Source organism: Salvelinus sp. IW2-2015, unplaced genomic scaffold, assembly GCF_002910315.2.
Source record: "Salvelinus sp. IW2-2015 unplaced genomic scaffold, ASM291031v2 Un_scaffold5268, whole genome shotgun sequence".
NCBI lineage: Eukaryota > Metazoa > Chordata > Actinopteri > Salmoniformes > Salmonidae > Salvelinus > Salvelinus sp. IW2-2015.
This window is the reverse complement of record NW_019946533.1, coordinates 9,937-31,217: the sequence shown is the minus strand read 5'-3', so window position 1 is coordinate 31,217 and position 21,281 is coordinate 9,937. Positions and strand designations below refer to the sequence as shown.

The following is a 21,281-nucleotide window of genomic DNA, read 5'->3' as shown; positions in this document are numbered from 1 at the left end:
AGCCACGGCAACAGCAGGGTTTTTATTACAAATGAAAATAAACAAAAAAGACCATTCTAAAATGAGAAATAGAGGCCTGGGGAGATACGGCAATTCGTACAAAATAACCCACACTTGTCTTGTTGAATCCAGTGGTTTGTGGTGGGAGATGAGTCGGCAGGCAAGATCTACACGGAATGTTTTCATTGATACCTTTACATCTGCCTAATTCATTGATAAACCTATATCTTGTAAGAGTAAGTTATTTGACCTGAAAGGACTGCCACAGGTACAGTTGACTTCAAACCATTTCTAGAGACAGATATTGAAGCTAGTTTACARCGCATCTCAAATCACAGTTGCYTAACACTTTTCTTTTCTACCTTATTCCACTCTTCCAAGGACCCTGTTCTATTCTTCTCCTCCTTCCGCTGCTCAATTAATGAGGAGCATCTCATGCTCTTCCTCTCCTATTCACCTCCTCCCTGGGTCACGTTCATTAGGCACCAAAGGGCATGAAAGAGGAACATGGACTCATTTTCCATTTTGAAAACGCATGCCCTAATGAACACGAGCCCGGTTTACTCGGTGAGGTAGAAGTGCATCTTGTCGTTGACGTTCTTCCTCTCGGGGTTGAGGCGTTTGAGGATCTGGGCCAGGACGTTGACCGTCTGCTCGCTGCTCAGGCCAGTCCTCTTGGTCTGGAACTTCTTCAGCAGGTCCTTGGTGGTCATGGGCTTCCGGATCAGGTAGCGGCGCACCGCCTCCTCCGTCAGCTGAACGTCACTGTGGAGAGGCAGGATGGAGAGTGGGACAAAAAAACCAGGGGGAGAGAATAAGAAGAAGGACAGTGCTTGTGGGAGAGGACAGTGAAAAGAGGGCGACAGAACGAGAGTGTGTGTGAGCTAGAAAGAACGAGAGTGTGTGTGAGCTAGAAAGAACGAGAGTGTGTGTGAGCTAGAAAGAACGAGAGTGTGTGTGAGCTAGAAAGAGGGTAAGGGTGAGAAAAGTGAACAAACAGGAGAGATTGAAGAGGAATATACCTGGAACTGGGGGTTGATTTTCCTGAGGGGGGCTGTGGCGTGCTCTTCCCTGAGGGGGGCTGTGGCGTGCTCTTCCCTGAGGGGGCAGGACTCTGGGTGGTGACAGCCGTACTGCTGGACTCCATCTTCAGCCTCTTGGCAGCTGGAGACTCAGAGCTACCACCCACCACATGTCTCTTACCTGTGAGGGGAGAGAGGGAGGGAGCAGGGTGACGGAGACAGTTTTAACAACCCTTTATTGTTCAATCAAGAAGAGTTAGCATGCAGTGCTGAGGTCACACATAGCCTTAAGGTACCACAAACAAAATAAGACGTTCAGATCCTGTGAATATGTAAATATAGATGAAAAGATTAAATATAAATATCTATTTCCCATCTGTGAAAATGTGTGTGTGAGTGCATGCGTGTGTGTACCTTGCTCCAGTTTGCTAGCGGCGGCTCGGAGTGTGTTGGAGGTGGAGGCYGAGTCTATGGACGGTGTTCCAGGGCGACTGCCAGTCCTGGAGCTGCCTCCAGAGCCACGCCCACCACCGCGCTTAGGAGGAGTACGCTTCTTCTGGGGGGGATAGCGAGGAAATGGGGAATGTCAAGAGTGGTAGTCAAGAGCAAAGTCCACGAGAGTCACTCAACCTCTCAAGATCCAGACCAAGAAAGACCCAGTGTTTGCAGACATTATCACACCAAGACCAGTTGAAATGTGGAAAACCAAGATAGAGAGCCAGACCAACACCAACCACATCAAAGGGTTAAAAAGGCCCGTTTTTGTGCCCAGACTGCTGCCACACTAGGGAAGCAAGATACCCTGGGAATTGTGTGGTGTGTCACCCCTTTTGTGCCACATAGAAACTACAAAATATGGTATCAGGTTCATCAACTACCAGAGTCTTGTTCAAGACTTTTAGAAAAGCCACAGATCTTGGGCACCGTAACCCAGATCAAGAACACGATATCAAGACTCCATCTCTGCGAGAAAGACAGGGAAAGTGGGGTTGACATTGAACAGTGGCACTACAAAAGGGACCACACACAAACTAACACTCTCACACACACACACCACCATGAAGAGAGCGGAGGCTGCCTCTCCATCGATGTCGCTGTCCTCCGAAGTGTCCGACTCACCGCTGCTGTCTGAAACACACACAACATTATCACATAATAGCCCCCTTCAACAAAAACACAGTATATTTCCGTGGGTTCAATCTTGCCACTTCCTTGTGATACCTGATCAGTAAAGACTCTAAAGAAGAAAAACTGCTACCTCTCTTCTTCTTCGTCTGGACTGGGGTCTTCTTCCCTTCTTCTTCCTCCTCCTCCTCTTTCCCCTCTTCCTCGTTCTGTTTCTCCTCCTCYCTCTCTTCCTCACTCTCCGATGCCTCGTCAATTCCTGTGAACAGAGTTAAAGTTCTTAGAATTCACACACATGAACACGTTGTATTGTTGCCATGGGGGTGCCCTCTGACCTTTGGGAACGGCCTCTTTATTGGACTTGGCCTTCTCTTCGCCGGCCTCTTCCTCTGAACTGCAGGATCAAGGGAGTAAGGAGCGAGAGAGCGAGGAAAGGATGAAAGAGAAACAGATGTGAGAAAATAAACGAACGGTTGCAGGAAGTGTTTGTGTGTATGGCTCTACAAGTGTCTCTGGTGTGTGACCCTACAGCTGTCAATGGAAGTTCTGGTGTACAGTGCATTCGGAAAGTATTCAGACCCCTTGACTTTCTCCACATTTTATTACGTTACAGTCTTATTCTAAAATGGATCAAAAAGGGGTGATTAAATCGTTRCCCCCCCTCATTAATCTACACAAAACTCCATAATGACAAAGCAAAAACAGGTTTTTAGAAATTTCATAAAATAAAATTCCTGAAATATCACATTTACATATGTATTCAGACCCTTTACTCAGTATTTTGTTGAAGCACCTTTGGCAGCGATTACAGCCTCAAGTCTTCTTGGGTATGATGCTACAACACCTGTATTTGAGGAGTTTCCCATTCTTCTCTGCAGATCCTCTCAAACTCTCTTGTCAGGTGGATGCGGAGCGTCACTTCACAGCTATTTTCAGGTCTCCAGAGATGTTCAATCAGGTTCAAGTCCGGGCTCTGGCTGGGCCACTCAAGGACATTCAGAGACTTGTCCCGAAGCCACCTGCGTCGTCTTGGCTGTGTGCTTAGGGTCGTTGTCCTGTTGGAAGTTTAACCGTCGCACCAGTCTGAGGTCCTGAGCGCTCTGGAGCAGGTTTTCATCAAGGATCTCTCTGTGCTCAGGTCATCTTTCCCTCGATACAGACTAGTCTCACAGTCCCTACCGCTGAAAAACATCCCGCACCGCATTGATGCTGCCACCAACATGCTTCACCGTAGGGATGATGCCAGGTTTCCTCCAGATGTGACGCTTGGCATTCAGGCCAAAGAGTTCAATCTTGGTTTCATCAGACCAGAGAATATTGTTTCTCATGGTCTGTGATTCCTTTAGGTGCCTTAGTAAACTCCACAGAGGAACTCAAGAGCTCTTTCAGAGTGACCATTGGGTTCTTAGTCAACTCCCTGACCAAGAATCTGCTCAGTTTGGCCGGCGCGCCAGCTCTAGGAAGAGTCTTGGTGGTTCCAAACTTATTCCATTTAAGAATGATGGAGGTCACTTTGTTCTTGGGGACATTCAATGCCTCAGACATTTTGTTACCCTTCCCAAAATCTGTGCCTCGACACAATTCCTGTCTCGGAGCTCTAAGGACAATTCCTTCAACCTCATGGCTTGGTATTTGCTCTGACATGCGCCATCAACTGTGGGACCTTATATAGACAGGCGTGTGCCTTTCCAAATCATGTCCAATTGATTGAATTTACCACAGGTGGACTCCAATCAAGTTGTAGAAACATCAAGGATGAACATTACATTTACATTTAAGTCATTTAGCAGACGCTCTTATCCAGAGCGACTTACAAATTGGTGCATTACATCTCTGGAGACCTGAAAATGGCTGTGAAGCGACGCTCCCCATCCAACCTGAAGAGCTTGAGAGGCTCCTGATTGGCGACACCGGTCTAAGGCACTGCATCTCTGTGCTAGAGGCATTACTACAGACCCTGGTTCGATTCCAGGCTGTATCACAACCAGCCGTGATTGGGAGTCCCATAGGGCGGCGCACAATTGGCCCAGCGTCGTCCGGGTTTGGCCGGAGTAGGCCGTCATTGTAAATAAGAATTTGTTCTTAACTAACTTGCCTGGTTAAATAAAATGATCAATGGAAACAGGATGCACCTGAGCTCAATTTTGAGTTTCATAGCAAAGGCTCTGAATACTAAGTATTTCAGTTTTTTATATTTAATAATTATGCAAACATTTCTAAAAAAACTTTTCGCTTTGTCATTATGGGGTATTGTGTGTAGACTGATGAGGACTTTTTTATTTATTTGAACCATTTTAGAATAAGGCTGTAACCTAACAAAATGTGCGAAAAGTCAAAGGGTCTGAATACTTTCCGAATGCACTGTATGTGTGTGTGTATCTGTGAGTCTGTGTGTGTATCTGTGAGTCTGTGTGTGTATCTGTGAGTTTATCTCTGAGTCTGTATCTGTGTGTGTGTGTGTGTGTGTGTGTATCTGTGAGTCTATCTGTGAGTCTGTATGTGTGTGTGTGTGTGTGTGTATCTGTGAGTGTCTCACCTGCTCTCATCTGACATGTAGTCCACCTCCAGGCCCTCAAAGTCTCCATCGTCACTGTCCTCATTAGCCTCGCTGTCACTCCCCCTCTTCTTCTTTTTCTTCTTCCCCTTCCCCTTCACATCCCCCTCTTTCTTCTTGGGCTTGCTGTCTCCATCTGAGAGGAAAAGAAGAGGGGGTGAGAAGAGAGAGAACATAAAGAGATGCACCTTCTAACAATTCAAAAGTTTAACATGTAAAATGTACTGTCCATTATTTTAGACATTGAGATGTGGTTCATACACACTGTATACTAGTGATGAGTACCGACATGGATAATCCACATTGATATCGGTTGCTTTTTGACTGTTAAATATCGATATCATATCGCAATATATCAGAAACACTGTGCTGTAGCCTACATGTTGTTTACACAAATTACAATGGAAAACATTTGTTTCAAAAAATAAATACATTCCATCTGTGTTCATTGTGTTTTGTGTGTGTATCTCTGTGAKGTCCAGACAACTAAGGGGTCTGTGTTCATTGTGTTTTGTGTGTGTATCTCTGTGAAGTCCAGACAACTAAAGGGGTCTGTGTTCATTGTGTTTTGTGTGTGTATCTCTCTGTGAAGTCCAGACAACTAAAGGGGGTCTGTGGTGGCTTTACACCATTTGTTTGGATTCCTCACGTCTTAATCATTGATAAGAAAAGTTTGGTCCATATCGGATGTTGGGAACTATATTTATGGATATTATATGAATCCTATCAATTGAAATGGCCAATTTGGGTGCAATCAACTAGCTTTCAATTTTTGTTCTAATTGTCTTTCAGAAAATAATGTTCAAGAAATGCTAATCTGATCTGTTTCTAACTGCCAGGTACCATTTTCAGATCAATCTGATTGGTGGGTGTCCAAATCCTTTCTTGTGCTTTTTTGAGGTTTGAATGACTCCATGCCTCTTTCTATCTGCCTTCATTCTCATCATTACTGGGCTCACCTCCCTCCTCCCTCTCACCTCCCCTCCATCCTTCTCCCTCCCTCACTCCTTCTCTCCTCCCTCACTCCCTTCTCTCCTCCCTCCATCCATCCTCTTCCACCTCCCTCCATCCATCCCTCTCACCCTCCTCCATCCATCCCTCTCACCTCCCTCCATCCATCCCTCTCACCTCCCTCCATCATCCCTTCTCCCTCCTCATCCATCTCCACCTCCCTCCCTCTCCACCTCCCTCCATCCTTCTCTCCGCCCTCCAATCACTCTCCTCCTTCCAGCCTTCATCCTTCTCTCCTTTCTTCCCTCCCTCCATCCTTCTCTCCTCATCTCCACAGAAGGCTGCTGTCAACTTTCCTCTACTCCATCTCAGTTGATCTTCTGTGACTCCTCACATCCCATCTCCTCGCCTCCTTCTCAACTGTATTGGAGAAGGTCCAGACGAGAGGATGCAATGATCGAGGAAAGATGAATCAGAAAAAAAGCCCAAACCTTCTCGCACGCCACTGTTGCTCTTGTCACTTCTTAGCTCTCTTCTCTCCTTACCTTTCTCCTCCACTGCTGTCACTCTCATCACTGCTCAGCTTCCAGGTCATCCTCCAGGTCATGAATGCGCACGGTCCCTCCTCTTCCTCCTTTCTTCTTTTTTCTTCTTCCCCCCCTTCTCGCCTCCTCGTCGTCATCGTCCGGCCCTCTCTCCTGCTCCCGCAGGCGCGCCTCTGGAGCATGATGCTGAAGTGGTTTCACCACCTTGTTCCTCCTGAGAGGGGGGGAGGAAGTGTGTGTTTGAGAGTCAGCATCACATTTTCTCTCTACTCTCCTACCCCACATCTACCCCCTAGTGTTTTTACTGAGGAGTGAAATTTGCAACCCCTATTTTATTCTTTCCCTCAGTATTTCCCCTTCTCCTGTCTCTCTCCCCACACCTGTGTCCCCTCCCCCTCTCCTCACCTGCCCACTCCTTCCTCTGCCTCCTCGCGCGGTTAGCGTGCGGTGTTTGGCCTGGGGCACGAAGTTGTACCAACCGTTGACGGGGAAGGCCTCAAAGGCCCGTCGGGACACTGGGTAAAGATGTAGTAGGACGCATTCTCCGTTACGCCCCCCTTTCTTCGTACCCTTGAACTGAAACAGAGAGAGAAACATGTTGATATAAAGATTAGTTTAGGCTATATGGGAGTTCTTCCTTGCCCTCGGATCGACAGAAAGACAAAGGTATGGCTTGGTAAGTATGTGAGAGAACCACCAAAGCTAAGTAAAGGTAAGCTCAAGCCTGTGTGGTAGCGCTACTGCCTCCCTGCTTTGCCATTGTGATGTGTGTGTGGTTGTTGTGTGTGTGTGTGTGTGTGTGTGTGTGTGTGTGGTTGTGTGTGTGTGTGTGTGTGTGTGTGTGTGTGTCTGCCTCACCTCTTCCCTGCCTTGCCATTGACCTTGAGGATCCATGGGTTGGTCCTCCACCTTGAACTCCTGGTGAGATCCAAACTTCTTCTGCGTGCCTCCTCCCTCTGCTTCTTCCCAAACTCACTGCCCTGCGGCCCCCTCCTCAGTCTCCTCCACACCATACATCTCCCTGTTACTCATGTCCCGCTCCATACGAGCCTGAGGGGAGGGGTAAAGGAGGGAGGAGAGAAGACAGAGCGTGAGACGGATGGGACAATGGGAGAGGAGAAGTGTAGAAGGTAACATAAAAATAGAAAGGGGAGGAGAGGAAGGTAGAGCGTAGAGAGAGACGGAGAGAGAGACAGACAGGGAGGGGGAGAGAGACAAACAGGGAGGGAGAGAGAGAGAGCAGACAGGGAGGGAGAGAGAAGAGAGAGAGACAGGGAGGGAGAGAGGAGAGGACAGGGGAGCGAGAGGAGAGAGAGACGGAGGGAGAGAGAGAGAGACCACGGGGGAGAGAGAGAGGAAGGGAGGGAGAGAGAGACAGGGAGGGAAGAGACAGGGAGGGGAGAGAGAGAGACAGGGAGGGAGAGAGAGAGGGCACGGGAGAGAGAGAGAGACGAGAGACAGGGAGACAGAGGGAGAGAGACAGGAGGGAGAGAGAGCAGACAGGGAGAGAATCATTGAGTGTCTTAGAAGCCTATTGAGGAAAGTTGTAATGAGAGGGAGTTTCCAGAGAGTTGGCCTGCATACCTGGGTGCAGGAGGAGCAGCTTGACTTTGTCCCCAGAGTTAAAGGCCATGATGCTGTACTTCTTACTGGTGTTCCTAACAACACACCACAGGTTAGTGGTGTAAGCTATGCTATGATTCATGTAGATACCACATAATGTCAAGTGCATTCAGAAAGTAGTTCAGACCCCTTGACTTTTCCACATTTCGTCTCTTATTCTACCAATGGATTAACCCCCCCCCCCCAATCTACACCTCGCATAATGACAAAGCAAAGAACAGGTTTTTAGAGAATGTAAAAAAAAGAAACAAACTGAAAGTAAGTAAGTATTCAGACCTTTACTCCAGTATTTTGTTGAAGCACCTTTTGGCAGCGATTACAGCCTTGAGTCTTCTGGGTGTGAACGCTCCCATCTTGTCTGGCAGATCCTCTCCAAGCTCTGTCAGGTTAGATGGGAGCGTCGCTGCACAGCCTATTTTCAGGTCTCTCCAGAGGATGTTCGATTGGGTTCAAGTCCGGGCTCTTGGCTGGGCCACTCAAGGATATTCAGAGATTTGTCCCAAAGCCATCTGCGTTGGCTTGGCTGTGGGCTTAGGGTTTGTTGTCCTGTTGGAAGGTGAACCTTCGCCCCAGTCTGAGGTCCTGAGTGCTCTGGAGCAGGTTATGTCAAGGATCTCTCTGTGCTCAATCCTGACTAGTCTCCCAAAACCTGCTGCTGAAAAACATTCCCACAGCATGATGCTACCACCATGTAGTATTCAGGCCAAAGAGTTCAATCGTGGTTTCATCAGACCAGATAATATAATTTCTCATGGTTTGAAAGTCCTTTAGGCTTTCATGGGCCTTTAGGCTTTCATGTGCCTTTTACTGAGGAGTGGCTTCTGTCTGGCTACTCTACCATAAATACCTGATTGGTGGAGTGCTGCAGAGATTGTTGTCCTTCTGGAAGGTTCTCCCATCTCCACAGAGGAACTGTGGAGCTCTGTCAGAGTGACCATTGGGTTCTTGACCACCTCCCTGACCAAGGCCCTTCTCCCCCGATTGCTCAATTTGGCCGGTCGGCCAGCTCTAGGAAGAGTCTTGGTGGTTTCAAACTTCTTCCATTTAAGAATGATGGAGGCCAATGTGTTCTTGGGGACATTCAATGCTGCAGATATTTTTTGGTACCCTTCCCCAGATCTGTGCCTTGACACAATCCTGTCTCAGAGATCTACGGCAATTCCTCCGACCTCATGGCTTGGTTTTTGCTCTGACATGCACTGTCAACTATGGGACCTTATATAGACAGGTGTGTGCCTTTCCAAATCATGTCAAATCAGTTGAATTTACCACAGGTGGACTTCAATTAAGTTGTAAAAACATCAAGGATGATGAATGGAAACAGGATGCACCGAAGCTCATTTTTAGGGTCTCATAGCGAAGGGTCTGAATACTTATGTAAATAAGGGATCTATTTTTTTTWTTTWWATAAAATGTGCAGAAATMTCTAAAAACCTGTTTTCGCTTTGTCATTATAAACTATTGTATGTAGATTGAGAAGGAAAAAATAGAATTTAATCTATTTRAGATTAATYCTGTAATGTAAAAATCTGAGTGGCTGGTGGACTTTTTAAATCTACCTGACACAGTGGCTGGTGAACCAAAAAGTAAATGTTATGTCCTGCTTGGAACACTACAAATACAGACGATCCACTTAGGGAAAGTTAGCTGTTTTACCACAGATATACACTGAGGGTTTTGTTTAGATGTTTTTTTATGTGTTCACTCCGCGTTGCCATTAGCTCAGGAAGTGTTGTAGTTCAGATAGTTCAGGTAAATGTGCAACGCAAAAAACCTCTGTGGGAATCCGTGTTAAAATGATGCATGTTAAGTGTCTTTTGCACTTGAAAAATTATTTTGTGGTGATATGAAAGTAGAGTGAGGTTTCCAAAACCGTATTGCATGCAATGATTATTAACGGTTAATGTTAATGTCGGGAATGTTGTACACATTGGCCCTGCTGTGGTCAAATGTTAAATAAGAACCCAATGGCTGTAGGCCTTGGATAGTACTTACTTGGGGACCCGGACTATGTACTCTGTAGAAGAGGAACTGCTGCCACCCTGTAAAAACACACACAGRTTGCTACACTACATATACAAAAGTGGACACCCCTTCAAATTAGTGGATTCGGCTATTTTAGCCACACTCGTTGCTGGCAGGTGTATAAATATTGAGCACAGACATGCAACCTCAATAGACAAACATTGGCAGTAGAATGCCCTTAGTGAAGAGCTCAGTGATTTTCAAATTGGCACCATCAAAGGATGCCACCTTTCCAACTAGTCAGTTCGATAKATTTCTGCAGTTAGAGCTGCCCCAGTCAACTCTAACTGCTGTTATTGTGAAGTGGAAACATTTAGGAGCAACAACGGATCAGCCGCGCAGTGGTAGGCCACACAAGCTCACAGAACGGGACCGCCGAGTGCCGAAGCTTGTAAAGATCGTCTGTCCTCAGTTGCAACACTCACTACCAAGTTCCAAACTGCCTCTGGAAGCAACGTAGTACAATAACTGTTTGTCCGGAGCTTCATGTAATGGGTTTCCATGGCCGAGCAGCCGCACACAAGCCTAAGATCACAATGCCAAGCGTCGGCTGAAGTGGTGTGAAGCTTGCCGCCATTGGACTCTGGAGCAGTGGAAATGTGTTCTCTGGAGTGATGAATCACACTTCACTATCTGGCAGTCTAACGGGCGAATCTGAGTTTGGCGGATGCCAGGAGAACACTACCTGCCCCAATGCATAGTGCCAACCGTAAAGTTTGGTGGAGGAGGAAAAATGGTCCGGGGCTGTTTTTCATGTTTGGGCTAGGCTCCTTAGTGTCGGTAAAGGAAATCTTAACGCTACAGCAGACATTGACATTCTAGACGATTCTGTGCTTCCAACTTTGTGGCAACAGTTTGGGGAAGTCCCTTTCCTGTTTCAGCATGACAATGCCCCCGTGTACAAAGCAAGGTCCATACAGAAATGGTTTGTCGAGATCGATGGAAGAACTTGACTGGCCTGCATAGAGCCCTGACCTCAACCCGATCGAACACCTTTAGGATGAATTGGAATGACGACTGCGAGCCAGGCCTAAATGTCCAACATCAATGGCCGACACCTCCTAATGTTGCCAGGCCTAAATGTCCAACATCAATGCCCGACCTCACTAATGTTTTTGTGGCTGAATTCAGAATGGAAGCAAATCCCTGCAGCAATGTTCCAACATCTAGTGGAAAGATTTCCCAGAACAGTGGAGGCTGCTATAACAGCAAAGGGGGGACCATCTCCATATTAATGCCCAGCCAGCCTGACAATGAGATAAGCAAGCAACAGATGAAGCAAATGTGTTGAGCAATAGACTGATACTGTCATGWTGACCCCACAAGTAAACCATACACCCAAGACTTACCAGTGACGCCATGGTCGACTGTATACAGAGGCAGTATGCCCCTATTCTTAGTCAAGCAGTCACCTGTAAGTGATCACCTGTTGAAGTATAACGACATTTCATTCAGTTCATAACTAGATATAAAACTATAGGACATGCTTAACTGACTTCGGTCTCAGCATATGCAGAAATTACTCATCATAAGGCAGTTGTTTGTGGTCATTTATGTACTAACGTTAGCTATTGAGCCATAGATTTAGGATATTATTAAAGGCTTCGCCTCTTCCTCTGATAGAGCTAAGTTACTACTTACTGTACGTTAGTCTGTAGCTAGTTACCAGTAGGCTAAGACACTCAAGAAATATATTGACCCAGTCAACCTACCTCTTCAAAATGTGCGAAACAAAAAGATGTTGCTATATTTTATGCTGTATAGGTAATCAAACGTAAGTATTGGATAACATTTCATATTAGTATGTGTCTAGCACATATATCTGTAAGCTAACGTTACTCATGCAGTCGTTAGTTAAATATTTGTCTTGGATTATTGCTATCTGGTATCCTTGGGACGTCCCTACCCTAAACCTAACCATAAACCCTTTCCTTTATTTCGGAAGGGACGTCCTAAGGATCTAAAATAACACTAACACATGACAAGTCGTGCCGCATTCCGCAAACCGTTCCGTCAAGAATAATGGTCGGCCGGAAAACAAAGTCAAACAGCAGTTAGTTCTTAGTAGATAGGTGCCAAGGCGCGTGCTGCGAAACAAAATAAGATGCTATTATTAAAACAACTGTCCAGTGTCCAGATATCTATGAAATATGACCAATAATTAATTACAATTACTTCTAAAAAAGTATAATTATTGCAGGTAGATGACATCATCCTCTGTGAGGAAATAGCAAGCATATTTTAAACATCTGTTTGAGATAAACGTTTGAGGTGTGATTTTTGAAGATTTTTTTTCTCCAATTAATGCGTTGGCCACAAGTACGAGTATAACGGGTCAACATTATTTGCGTACGAGTTAACAGAAATTTACTTTTAAACGTGAGATTTTCACTGGACAATTACTTTAAATCCTTGGTGACGAATCATGACTGAAAACATCTGGTTGACAACAGTTGTGAGACCATCTACAGTAGGCTGCTGTGATTCTACCTTGCTGCATATTTGCCAAGACTCAGTTACTTACCAACAAATTATTTTTATTTATCAAACTGTATCGCGCAATATATACACATTTTCATTGATAAATTACAGCCATTCTATATTTGTGCAACCCTGTGTTCAGTAAGTCTTTACGTTCTGGAATGTTTAATTGAACGGAAACAGTGCTGTACTGAACGACCAGTTGAAACACGGGGAGGGGTTGGGTTGTGGATTGGGGAACGCAGTCAGCATGGCCACCGCCCTTTAAATAGGTCACTCATTGMTTCAAGCCACACCTCGCCACACCCACCAAACGGGAGCAAAAGTACCTCAAAGTCTGTTCAATAACATACAAGAAAGAACGTGTTGGGTAAATGTGTCMTTCAGTACAAACCGTTCCGCAACTAAGCAAACGTTCAAGTGAACTGAATGCACCTCAGGTTTAGAGTCTTTTTGTGTGCATGCACCTTTGATAAATGAGGCCCCTGGACTGGGAAACGCTCATCTAACATTTTTTGTTGTTGTAATTATTGGAAATTCAGAATAAGGAAGGGAATACTATACTATTTACAGAAATATCAAGAAGCAAATAAACAAAAAATACTATAGACTAGTATACAAATGTAAACTCAGAGACTTGACATAAGCGGGCTTTACATGGTATCTTTGGCCTCAGTCATCACTCAAATGAACCGCCCTAAACCCCTGAAAGCATGTTGAGAGAGGACTGCAGATAATGGTAGAAAATAKATGTACAAATAAAACCAGGTTTGCACAAAGACAGCTGCGATTTACCTTCTCTAATCTTATTTATATGAACACAGGGAGTTCAAAAACGTGTTTTTGTTCTTGGTTTCTTTATTTRCCATTTGTCTTGTCAGTGTGCTGTATTTACATAGAGATCATCAGATGCAACAGAGCATGCCCAGCTTTACAAGACAAATTGACAGCACAGGCAAAACAGTGAGTAATGACGCACTATTTTACTTCTTTCTAGGTTCTACTTCTTCTTTCTGTCTTCGTTCTGTCTAGTCCGTCCACAGTATCGCTCCATCAGCATGGTTTTATCCCTTTTTTGTATGACCAACTTTTGAATAAGATTGTAATTTTTTCAGAAGGGAGTTACAGGAATCAGAGAAATGCATACAGAGACAGGACAGCATCAACCGTTTTTTAAATATTCTGTATGTAAGGGAAATTAACAAAAAAAGGCTTCCCCAACCCATCCCCCCCTTCTCACATGTCTGTGATAACTTGTATAACTGTCTGGGTAGTTTAATATAGGTATCACTAACTGCATGTTGAAAGATTAGTTGGGTAACAAGGCTGTAATTGATGCAATATCAGCCTACTGAGCTAAGGTGTGTTCTCTGAGAACCATCATTGGTCAACAGGTGAGATAGAAATCAAGGTCTAACCCTGCCTGTCTTCAAGCTCAGCAGCAATGTTTACAGACTTTCTTTGTTTAAAAGAACACTGCCCTGATGTGCACACACACTTCTGAAACKTGCAAGGGGAGTCGAAGTGGCAGRAAGGGATTTTCACAGTATCCAAAACATTGAGAATCTGTGATTTTATTTGACAAATGGTAAATTGTGTAAATTCCTCAAATGAATTAAAACATAARGTAAGGACCTGTGATATGCACTAATCTTTTATGAGCTCCTCTTTAATCTTGCCGCAATTTTGAAMTAAGCTTCAAGTATTCTGTAGAAAGACCTTAGCAGTCATACGGACAGAGACTCAACAAGATTCAAGGCAGGTTGAAGTGCTCAAATATTTATTAGATTATAGCTACGGGTCTTAGTGATTCATCGGTGAAGGCGCCATATAATACAACATGTCAATCAAATAGTCTTAGAAGTTTTACTACATTGACGATACACTGAGCACAAATAGAAGAAGCCTGTGCATAGCTGAACAGACACAGGTAAGGCAAGTGCAGTCTCAAATCAACAAATTGGCCTCAAAGGGCCCCGCCCAGGATCAAACCATTAGCCTCCTAAATTACAATGAGGGGATTAAATTAAGAGTGCCCGGGTGGGCGGAGTTTGCACCGGCTGAAAAGTGATTGCATTCCTTTTGGAACAAGGGTGCCTCCCTGACGTGAGCCGGCTGCCCCGTTCTGGCCAACAGCGTTCTGGCTGCCCCGTTCTGGCCGACGGCGTTCTGGCTGCCCCGTTCTGGACGACGGCGTTCTGGTTGCCCCGTTCTGGCCGACGGCGTTCTGGCTGCCCCGTTCTGGCCGACAGCGTTCTGGCTGCCCCGTTCTGGCCGACAGCGTTCTGGCTGCCCCGTTCTGGCCGACAGCGACGTCCAGAAGTACTCAAAACAAAAGTGGCGTAGGTTAAGCACGTGGAGTAATGAGTAGGATTCAGTGTTTTCACATCTAAAAGTGTTTGCTCTCGTGATAAAAACGCATATCTTCTTTATCTGTCTTCCTAAGTAGGCCTAAAAGTAGTTTGAAAATTCAAACATATACTTTATGGATAAGACTTGTTGTTTGTTTCAGAACGATGCACCATGCAGCCTTGTCCACAATATGGGCAGCACAGATTACCGGGCAGTGCTGATTACTGTTAGATTTAAGAAGGCCGCTCCTCCCTCACCTCTTTTGCCTATTCATGTCACGGACCATAGCCCGGTGCAACCCTTGGCAGCTTAATCGAATCCTCTCAGTTACAGCCAGTAAACTGGTTCTGCAATGTAAAAGGCAATTTTCCTATCCTTCATTAAATTGGTAAATTCAACTAATCTGTTCTTGCCGATACTTTCTTCTTTCCCGGTTCTGTAAAAAGTGTATCTGATAAATGTCMGTGTCCAGGTTGTTCTCCAAAAGCCAGAGAAGATCCAGAAAGATATGAAATCCATGTTTTGCACCAAGGAGTTCCCTTGACATTTTAGCAGCCAGATATCTTACAGTTCCAAACATCTTTGCAGGAAGTAGTCGTTTCTATGCGATGTGGTCGTCTGCCATGTGTAGAAGTAGATTACAGGGCGTCCCACAGTGCTACCAAAACAAAGATCTACACACATGCAAGAGGCATTTCTCACTTGATACAAAACATAGATTAAATATATTTCTGAATATTCTCTAACTTTTGGAGAACTACCTGCAACTCGACACGGACATTTATAATTACACTTTACAGAATCAAGAACAAAGAAAGTATCGACAAGAACAGGTTCATTGAACAATTCCTTGCTTTCAATTACACAGACTGTAACAGGTTTGGAGCACCACACATCCCATTAACAATTCTGTAGCTAACGTTCTAGATGACTGTGAAATGATAGGGAATATTAACCACAAATAAATTACAGCTGATAGGCCTATATATTTAGCAGGGGAATTGATAAACTTCACAAAACTCACAGAATTAAACAAATTAATGCACCCGAATTCACGGGAGGCAGAGGGCACGTGATTCCATCCAATGATGTATATAAACCCTAGATTGCTGATGCTATGTATTGGTCAATGATAGGCTATGAAGCTACTCCTCGGAAGGCGCAGTCCCCCATAGGAATGAATGGAATTRTGCAGTAATTAAATGTAAGTATTTTGTTGTTGTAGTGGAGACAGTAACATTASTGTTCTCAAAATGTTTTACTTGAAGGAAAATATATATACAGTATTTTAGACTTWAAAAAAAAWATATATATACAGTATGTTCAGTTCACATAATGTAATTGAAAATATCCATTAGGGTGTCTGTAATAGAATATACTTGGCAAAAACATATGTATACATTAATAAATGCATTTCTACAGTATATCTTCCAAAAACCTTTTTACAATGGTAGAGGAGCACAAAAATGGCTGCATAGTGGCTTCAAACCAGCCCCTGGGATTAATCTAAGGTTTATACTCATCATTATCTCCATCCCATCTGTAATAAACCTTCTGTGACTGAGAGCATATTGGTGGTGTAAGGAGCCTGTAGCACTCACTTCACCATATAGGCCTGTTAGTTGATTGTCCAACATTCATATCTAGTTATATTTTGCCATGTAGGCTATTTGGACAAAGTGGGCTACTGGGATAGGTCATCATTTTTTAAGTTGCATTTTAATTACAGTAGGCTAACAACYACAAGATCTGATCTATGGTCAAGCCACACCACAAGCATAAAATCTCTAGGCRATAGTCCTAGTCTTGATGGTTGGGTATTTCCAGAGATTACAAGAAAATCCTTATAAGGCTTCTGAATTCCAAAGCCAATTTGAGTTGCCTGTTGTAATTGTCTGAGGCTGTGTTATGCTACTTAAGCGTTTACCACAGAGCAGGCCTCAAAATGGATGACATCCCCCTCTTCCCCCTCCCTGCCATCAGAGTAGCRTCTGACCTCAGCCATCGTCTCCCTCACTTTGTTTTGTTAAGATGGAGGTTTGTATCCAAACCTAAACCAGATCATTTGCATAAGTCTCAAACCTTCTGATAACAGAGTTTTGGATGGTGTGCAAATTAAGATGTTTCTCTGGGGATGCACGTATGGGTTAGACTGGGTGAAGGTATTCAATGTATTCAGCCCTGGAAGAAGGATCTGTCAGGATGAGCTACTGTTCTCTGTCTCTACTCCTGGGTGAGTGAACTGATATTTCAGTATTTTATCCCAAATGATCACCATCTAGTATTACTGTCTGCCCTTGACTTTGTGTCTTCTCCTTCCTTTCAGGTTCTCTGTTCATCATTGGGACTTCCTCTTATCCTAATGGTAAGTTAAGTCCACTGGGCACAGACTGGTTAAATCAACATTGTTCCCACGTCATTTCAATGCAATTACTTTGAACCAATGTATAATAGATGTTGAATTGATGTCTGTGCCCAGTGGGAAGTTCTTTAATAACCCCTGCATGTTCTTATTTGTATTCTATGGATCAGTTTGATTATGAGTTCTGATATTTGGCAGGAGGTTTAACAGTACAGAAGTAACTCGTCATAGGGCAATGTGTCCAATTTCTCCTGATGATGGAACAGTAACTAAACCCTGGCATTGGGGCTATATTTTTTATTGTCTTCTTCTTCCACCCAGGTTCCTGTGATGGCTACACGGCTCTGGATGAGCCTCGACGTAACTATCTCTTCAGCTCTTCCTCTATCCCCGGCTACCCCATCAATACCGACATATGGCGAACAAACATATGGGTGCGTTACGTCGGGATCGGAGGGGACACCGTCATTCCACAATGTGCTCCAGTCTATTACAGCGGGGTGTATTATCCCATCCATCTGACCTTTACACATCCTCAGTCTGAGTCTGAGACTCCAACAACGGGCAACGCGTGTGGAAACGCAGGTTACTGCTGTATTACAATGTAGCTATTCAAGTGATCTACTGCTCTTCTGGGGATTCTATGTGTACAGGCAGATGGCCAACCACCCAGTCGTCTACATGGGTTATGCGACATGTGAGTAGCGAGTATAGAAATCCCCTGCTTTTATATGACTTGAACAGTGCTCCTCCCAAACACATGTTATTGTCTATTAGCTCTTAAGTGTATTGAGCTTTTAAATGTACTTTATCTGAAGTTTAATTGATGGATTGGTATATAGTAAAAAAGTAGTAAATCATTAAGCAAGCTACTTGTTTTTTGAAGCAGTCAATCTGTTAAGGTCACAGAGACATTATATCTGACTTGAAGTGAACCTGGTCTTGTGTCACATTGTTCAAAGCTAAAATAGTAGACTGTTAAAGTAGACTCGTGTGTCTGTTCTCTCTGTTCAGACCATAGGAACTGTGTGGCAGACTCCTGCGGTCCCCTTGCAGAGTGTAGTACAACCAAAAATGGAGGCTGTCAATGTGTCTCTGGATACAAGATACCTCCAAAACATCTACCCACAAACGAATCCTACGGTTGCCAAGGTAGAAGTCCGTAGTAGCTATGTAACAGGCTGTGTGGTTATATCAGTTAAATCAGTCAGTCCTACTTGTTTGATCAGTTAAGACAGTATGATGGTTGTTCATTCAGCATAGACCACCGGTACAATACACTGCACTTCTCACCATTTAAACTGGTTTATTTATTCTGTCTGTCTGTTGTCTGTCTGTCTGTCTGTCTGTCTGTCTGTCTGTCTGTCTGTCTGTCTGTCTGTCTGTCTGTCTGTCTGTCTGTCTGTCTGTCTGTCTGTCTGTCTGTCTGTCTGCCTGTCTGCCTGCCTGCCTGCCTGCCTGCCTGCCTGCCTGTCTGTCTGTCTGTCTGTGTGTGTGTGTGTGTGTGTGTGTGTGTGTGTGTGTGTGTGTGTGTGTGTGTGTTGTGTGTGTGTGTGTGGTGTGTGTGTGTGTGTGTGTGTGTGTGTGTGTGTGTGTGTGTGTGTAAAACAGGACTAGGGGTAGGCACACTTTTTGGCTCAAGAGCCACATCAGGATTCAAAAATGAAATGGCAGATGTGGACAGAAAAAGTATTTCTTAGAAAACAATCCACTGCGGACTGCATTGAATTGACTAGCAGGCCGGGGCCGTATTTTTCCACCCTTGATGTAGAAATAGCCTCTAACTCTGTCCTAACTCTCCCAACAGATATCAATGAGTTGAGGAGACCTCTAATCTCTGCGGTCCGCATTCCAACTGTACTAATTTACCAGAGTCTACAACTGTAGCTGTCTAGAGGGTTTGCACTCTCAGACCCAGCCTTGGCACTCAACCCAACCCGCAACCCCTGCACAGGTATGTTTACCACTCTTACACCTACTGCACCAATCATATCAATGACATGAGACCAGAGTTTGAATTTCAGGGCTGCTATGAACGACATACCTGCATTTTTTGCTGTTTTTAATCTTGTGAATATATAGTATATGTGTGAATTTGTCTGCTGTCTGCTGTGTAAGCAAGATAAAAAAACATTCCGGAAATAATATTGCTGAACGTTGTCTAGTTTTGTGTGCTTTGATTTGTGGAACTTTGTAAATATTGGCATTTTAAATCTATGTCTCCCAGATGTGAATGAGTGTGTGGAGATTGAGAAGGTTTGTGGTGGTTTTGGTAAATGTACAAACCACCAGGAAATTACACCTGCACCTGTTACAATGGATACAAGCCTGACGGACCCTTCGACTGCCAAGGTCTCTGAACAGCACTAACACTAGCTTTCTGTCATAAATCTGATGAAACTATTTTAAATGTTTTAATATAACCATTTATTTAGATAGGGACCGGTAAAACATGAACATATTGAATGGATAACAACAGTCATGTGCATTTTATCATTGCATCATTACATCTAACTTACGCTAATTTACAGTGCTTCCTAAAAAGAGATGGAGAACTCATGGTAGCATTTTATGTTACAGTATATTATTATCTATATCATACACTACTGATCATAATGTTGTCAACCTGGATGCTGCTTGGCACCCTGTCGTAAGATGCTAAAATGCTAACTGAACTATTCAACTATTGAACCCCCACAGATATTGACGAGTGTTTCAACTCAACCGTCTGTGGTCAGGAGTCTGTCTGTACCAACACACCAGGAGCCCACAACTGTACCTGTCTCCTAGGCTTCTCACCCAAAAAACCAGTCCTAGACCCCAGCAAGGCCAACCCCTGTATAGGTACTGTGTTGTCTCACTGCTGTTGTCGTTAACATACTGTATCATGGGCACTGACTAGGTTTACATGCCCAAATGGCAGGTGTTATGTATATAGTTAATGTGTAATATAGGGTGTATATGTTATACAGGGTGTATGTATATAGTTAATGTGTAATATAGGGTGTATCTATATGTTTACAGGGTGTAAGTATAAGTGAATGTGTATTTAGGGTGTATATGTATACAGGGTTGTATGTAATACAGGGTTGATTCTGGGCCTTTATTCACAACGTGTCCTAGAATAGGAGTGCTGATCTAGGATACATTTTTTCCTTTTAGATCCTAATGACTGAGATTGTGGATAGGGAGCACCTGATCCTAGATCAGCAGTCCTACTCTGACATGCTTGGTGACCATAACTTGTTCTTATCAGTTGTTCTGTGGTTTGAACCCTACAGACATTGATGAGTGTCTGAACAAAACCGTGGTGTGGTCCCAATGCCAACTGTACCAACTCTTATGCAGCACACAGCTGTACCTGCCTCTTTGGTTACCTGCTCACCAGCCCAGATCCATAGCCAGCCCCTTAACCCATGCCTAGGTCTGTGACATACTTCACTGAGTGTGCGCGTGTTAGCACTGCATGTAAAAGTGTGTGTGTGTATGTGTGGTGTATCGTTGTATGTGTATCCGTTACTGTATGTGTGTATATCCCAGTGTTTTTTTCTCCCTGCAGACATAGATGAGTGTGCTAACACCCTGGTCTATGTGGTCTCCACTCTGGTGTGTACCAATGCACCAGGGACCTTTCCACTGTTCCTGTGTGGAAGGATACTTCTCCTCCACTGGAGTACTGTGGGAAACGGACGTCACTGTGTGTGAAAGTGAGTCATACTTGTATTGTTTGGAAAGATATTACGTACAGAAGAAGTCCAGTGTAGTGAAACGCTCCGGAGGTCTGATGGGAACTTGATATATTATTTTCTCTCTTTTCTCTCTCTTTCTCTCTCTTTTTTATTTATCTCTCTCCTCTCTCTCTCTCCTCTCTCTCTCTCTCTCTCTCTCTCCTCTCTCTCTCCTCTCTCTCTCTCTCTCTCTCTCTCTCTCTCTCTCTCTCTCTCTCTGTCTCTCTCTCTCTCTCCTTCCCTCCATCCCCTTCTCACAGGTGTTGATGACGTTCTAGCCGCCATAGTTCCCCCAGAGGTACGTGGTTGGAAACACACAAGGTCTTTTAGAATGGATCCTGTGCAAGTACCACCCATACAGTATAGTGGGCTTTTAAAATTGATCCTCGTCGGATGAAGATGTAGGAAAAGTATCACTATGACGAAAAGTTGTAAACAACATTGTCATCTGGTTGTGCTGATGTTGTGTTGATGTTGATGTGCTTGATGTTGTGTAAAATGTTTGTGGCATGC

The 21,281-nt window shown here is 44.3% G+C and overlaps 1 protein-coding gene across 1 annotated transcript; it reads right to left on the bottom strand.

Moving 5' to 3' along the window:
- Positions 1-3: 3 nt before the first annotated feature.
- gtf2f1 (general transcription factor IIF, polypeptide 1) lies at positions 4-11,753 on the bottom strand. Its single transcript, XM_070441946.1, is given in 18 exon segments — positions 4-765; positions 1,023-1,203; positions 1,437-1,578; positions 2,080-2,150; positions 2,281-2,406; positions 2,483-2,541; positions 4,684-4,827; positions 6,174-6,235; positions 6,237-6,365; positions 6,368-6,408; positions 6,611-6,700; positions 6,703-6,773; positions 7,056-7,177; positions 7,179-7,259; positions 7,795-7,855; positions 9,816-9,862; positions 11,195-11,271; positions 11,558-11,753. Coding segments are annotated over 17 exon segments (1,644 nt in total). The 5' UTR covers positions 11,207-11,271; positions 11,558-11,753; the 3' UTR covers positions 4-560.
- Positions 11,754-21,281: the final 9,528 nt, after the last annotated feature.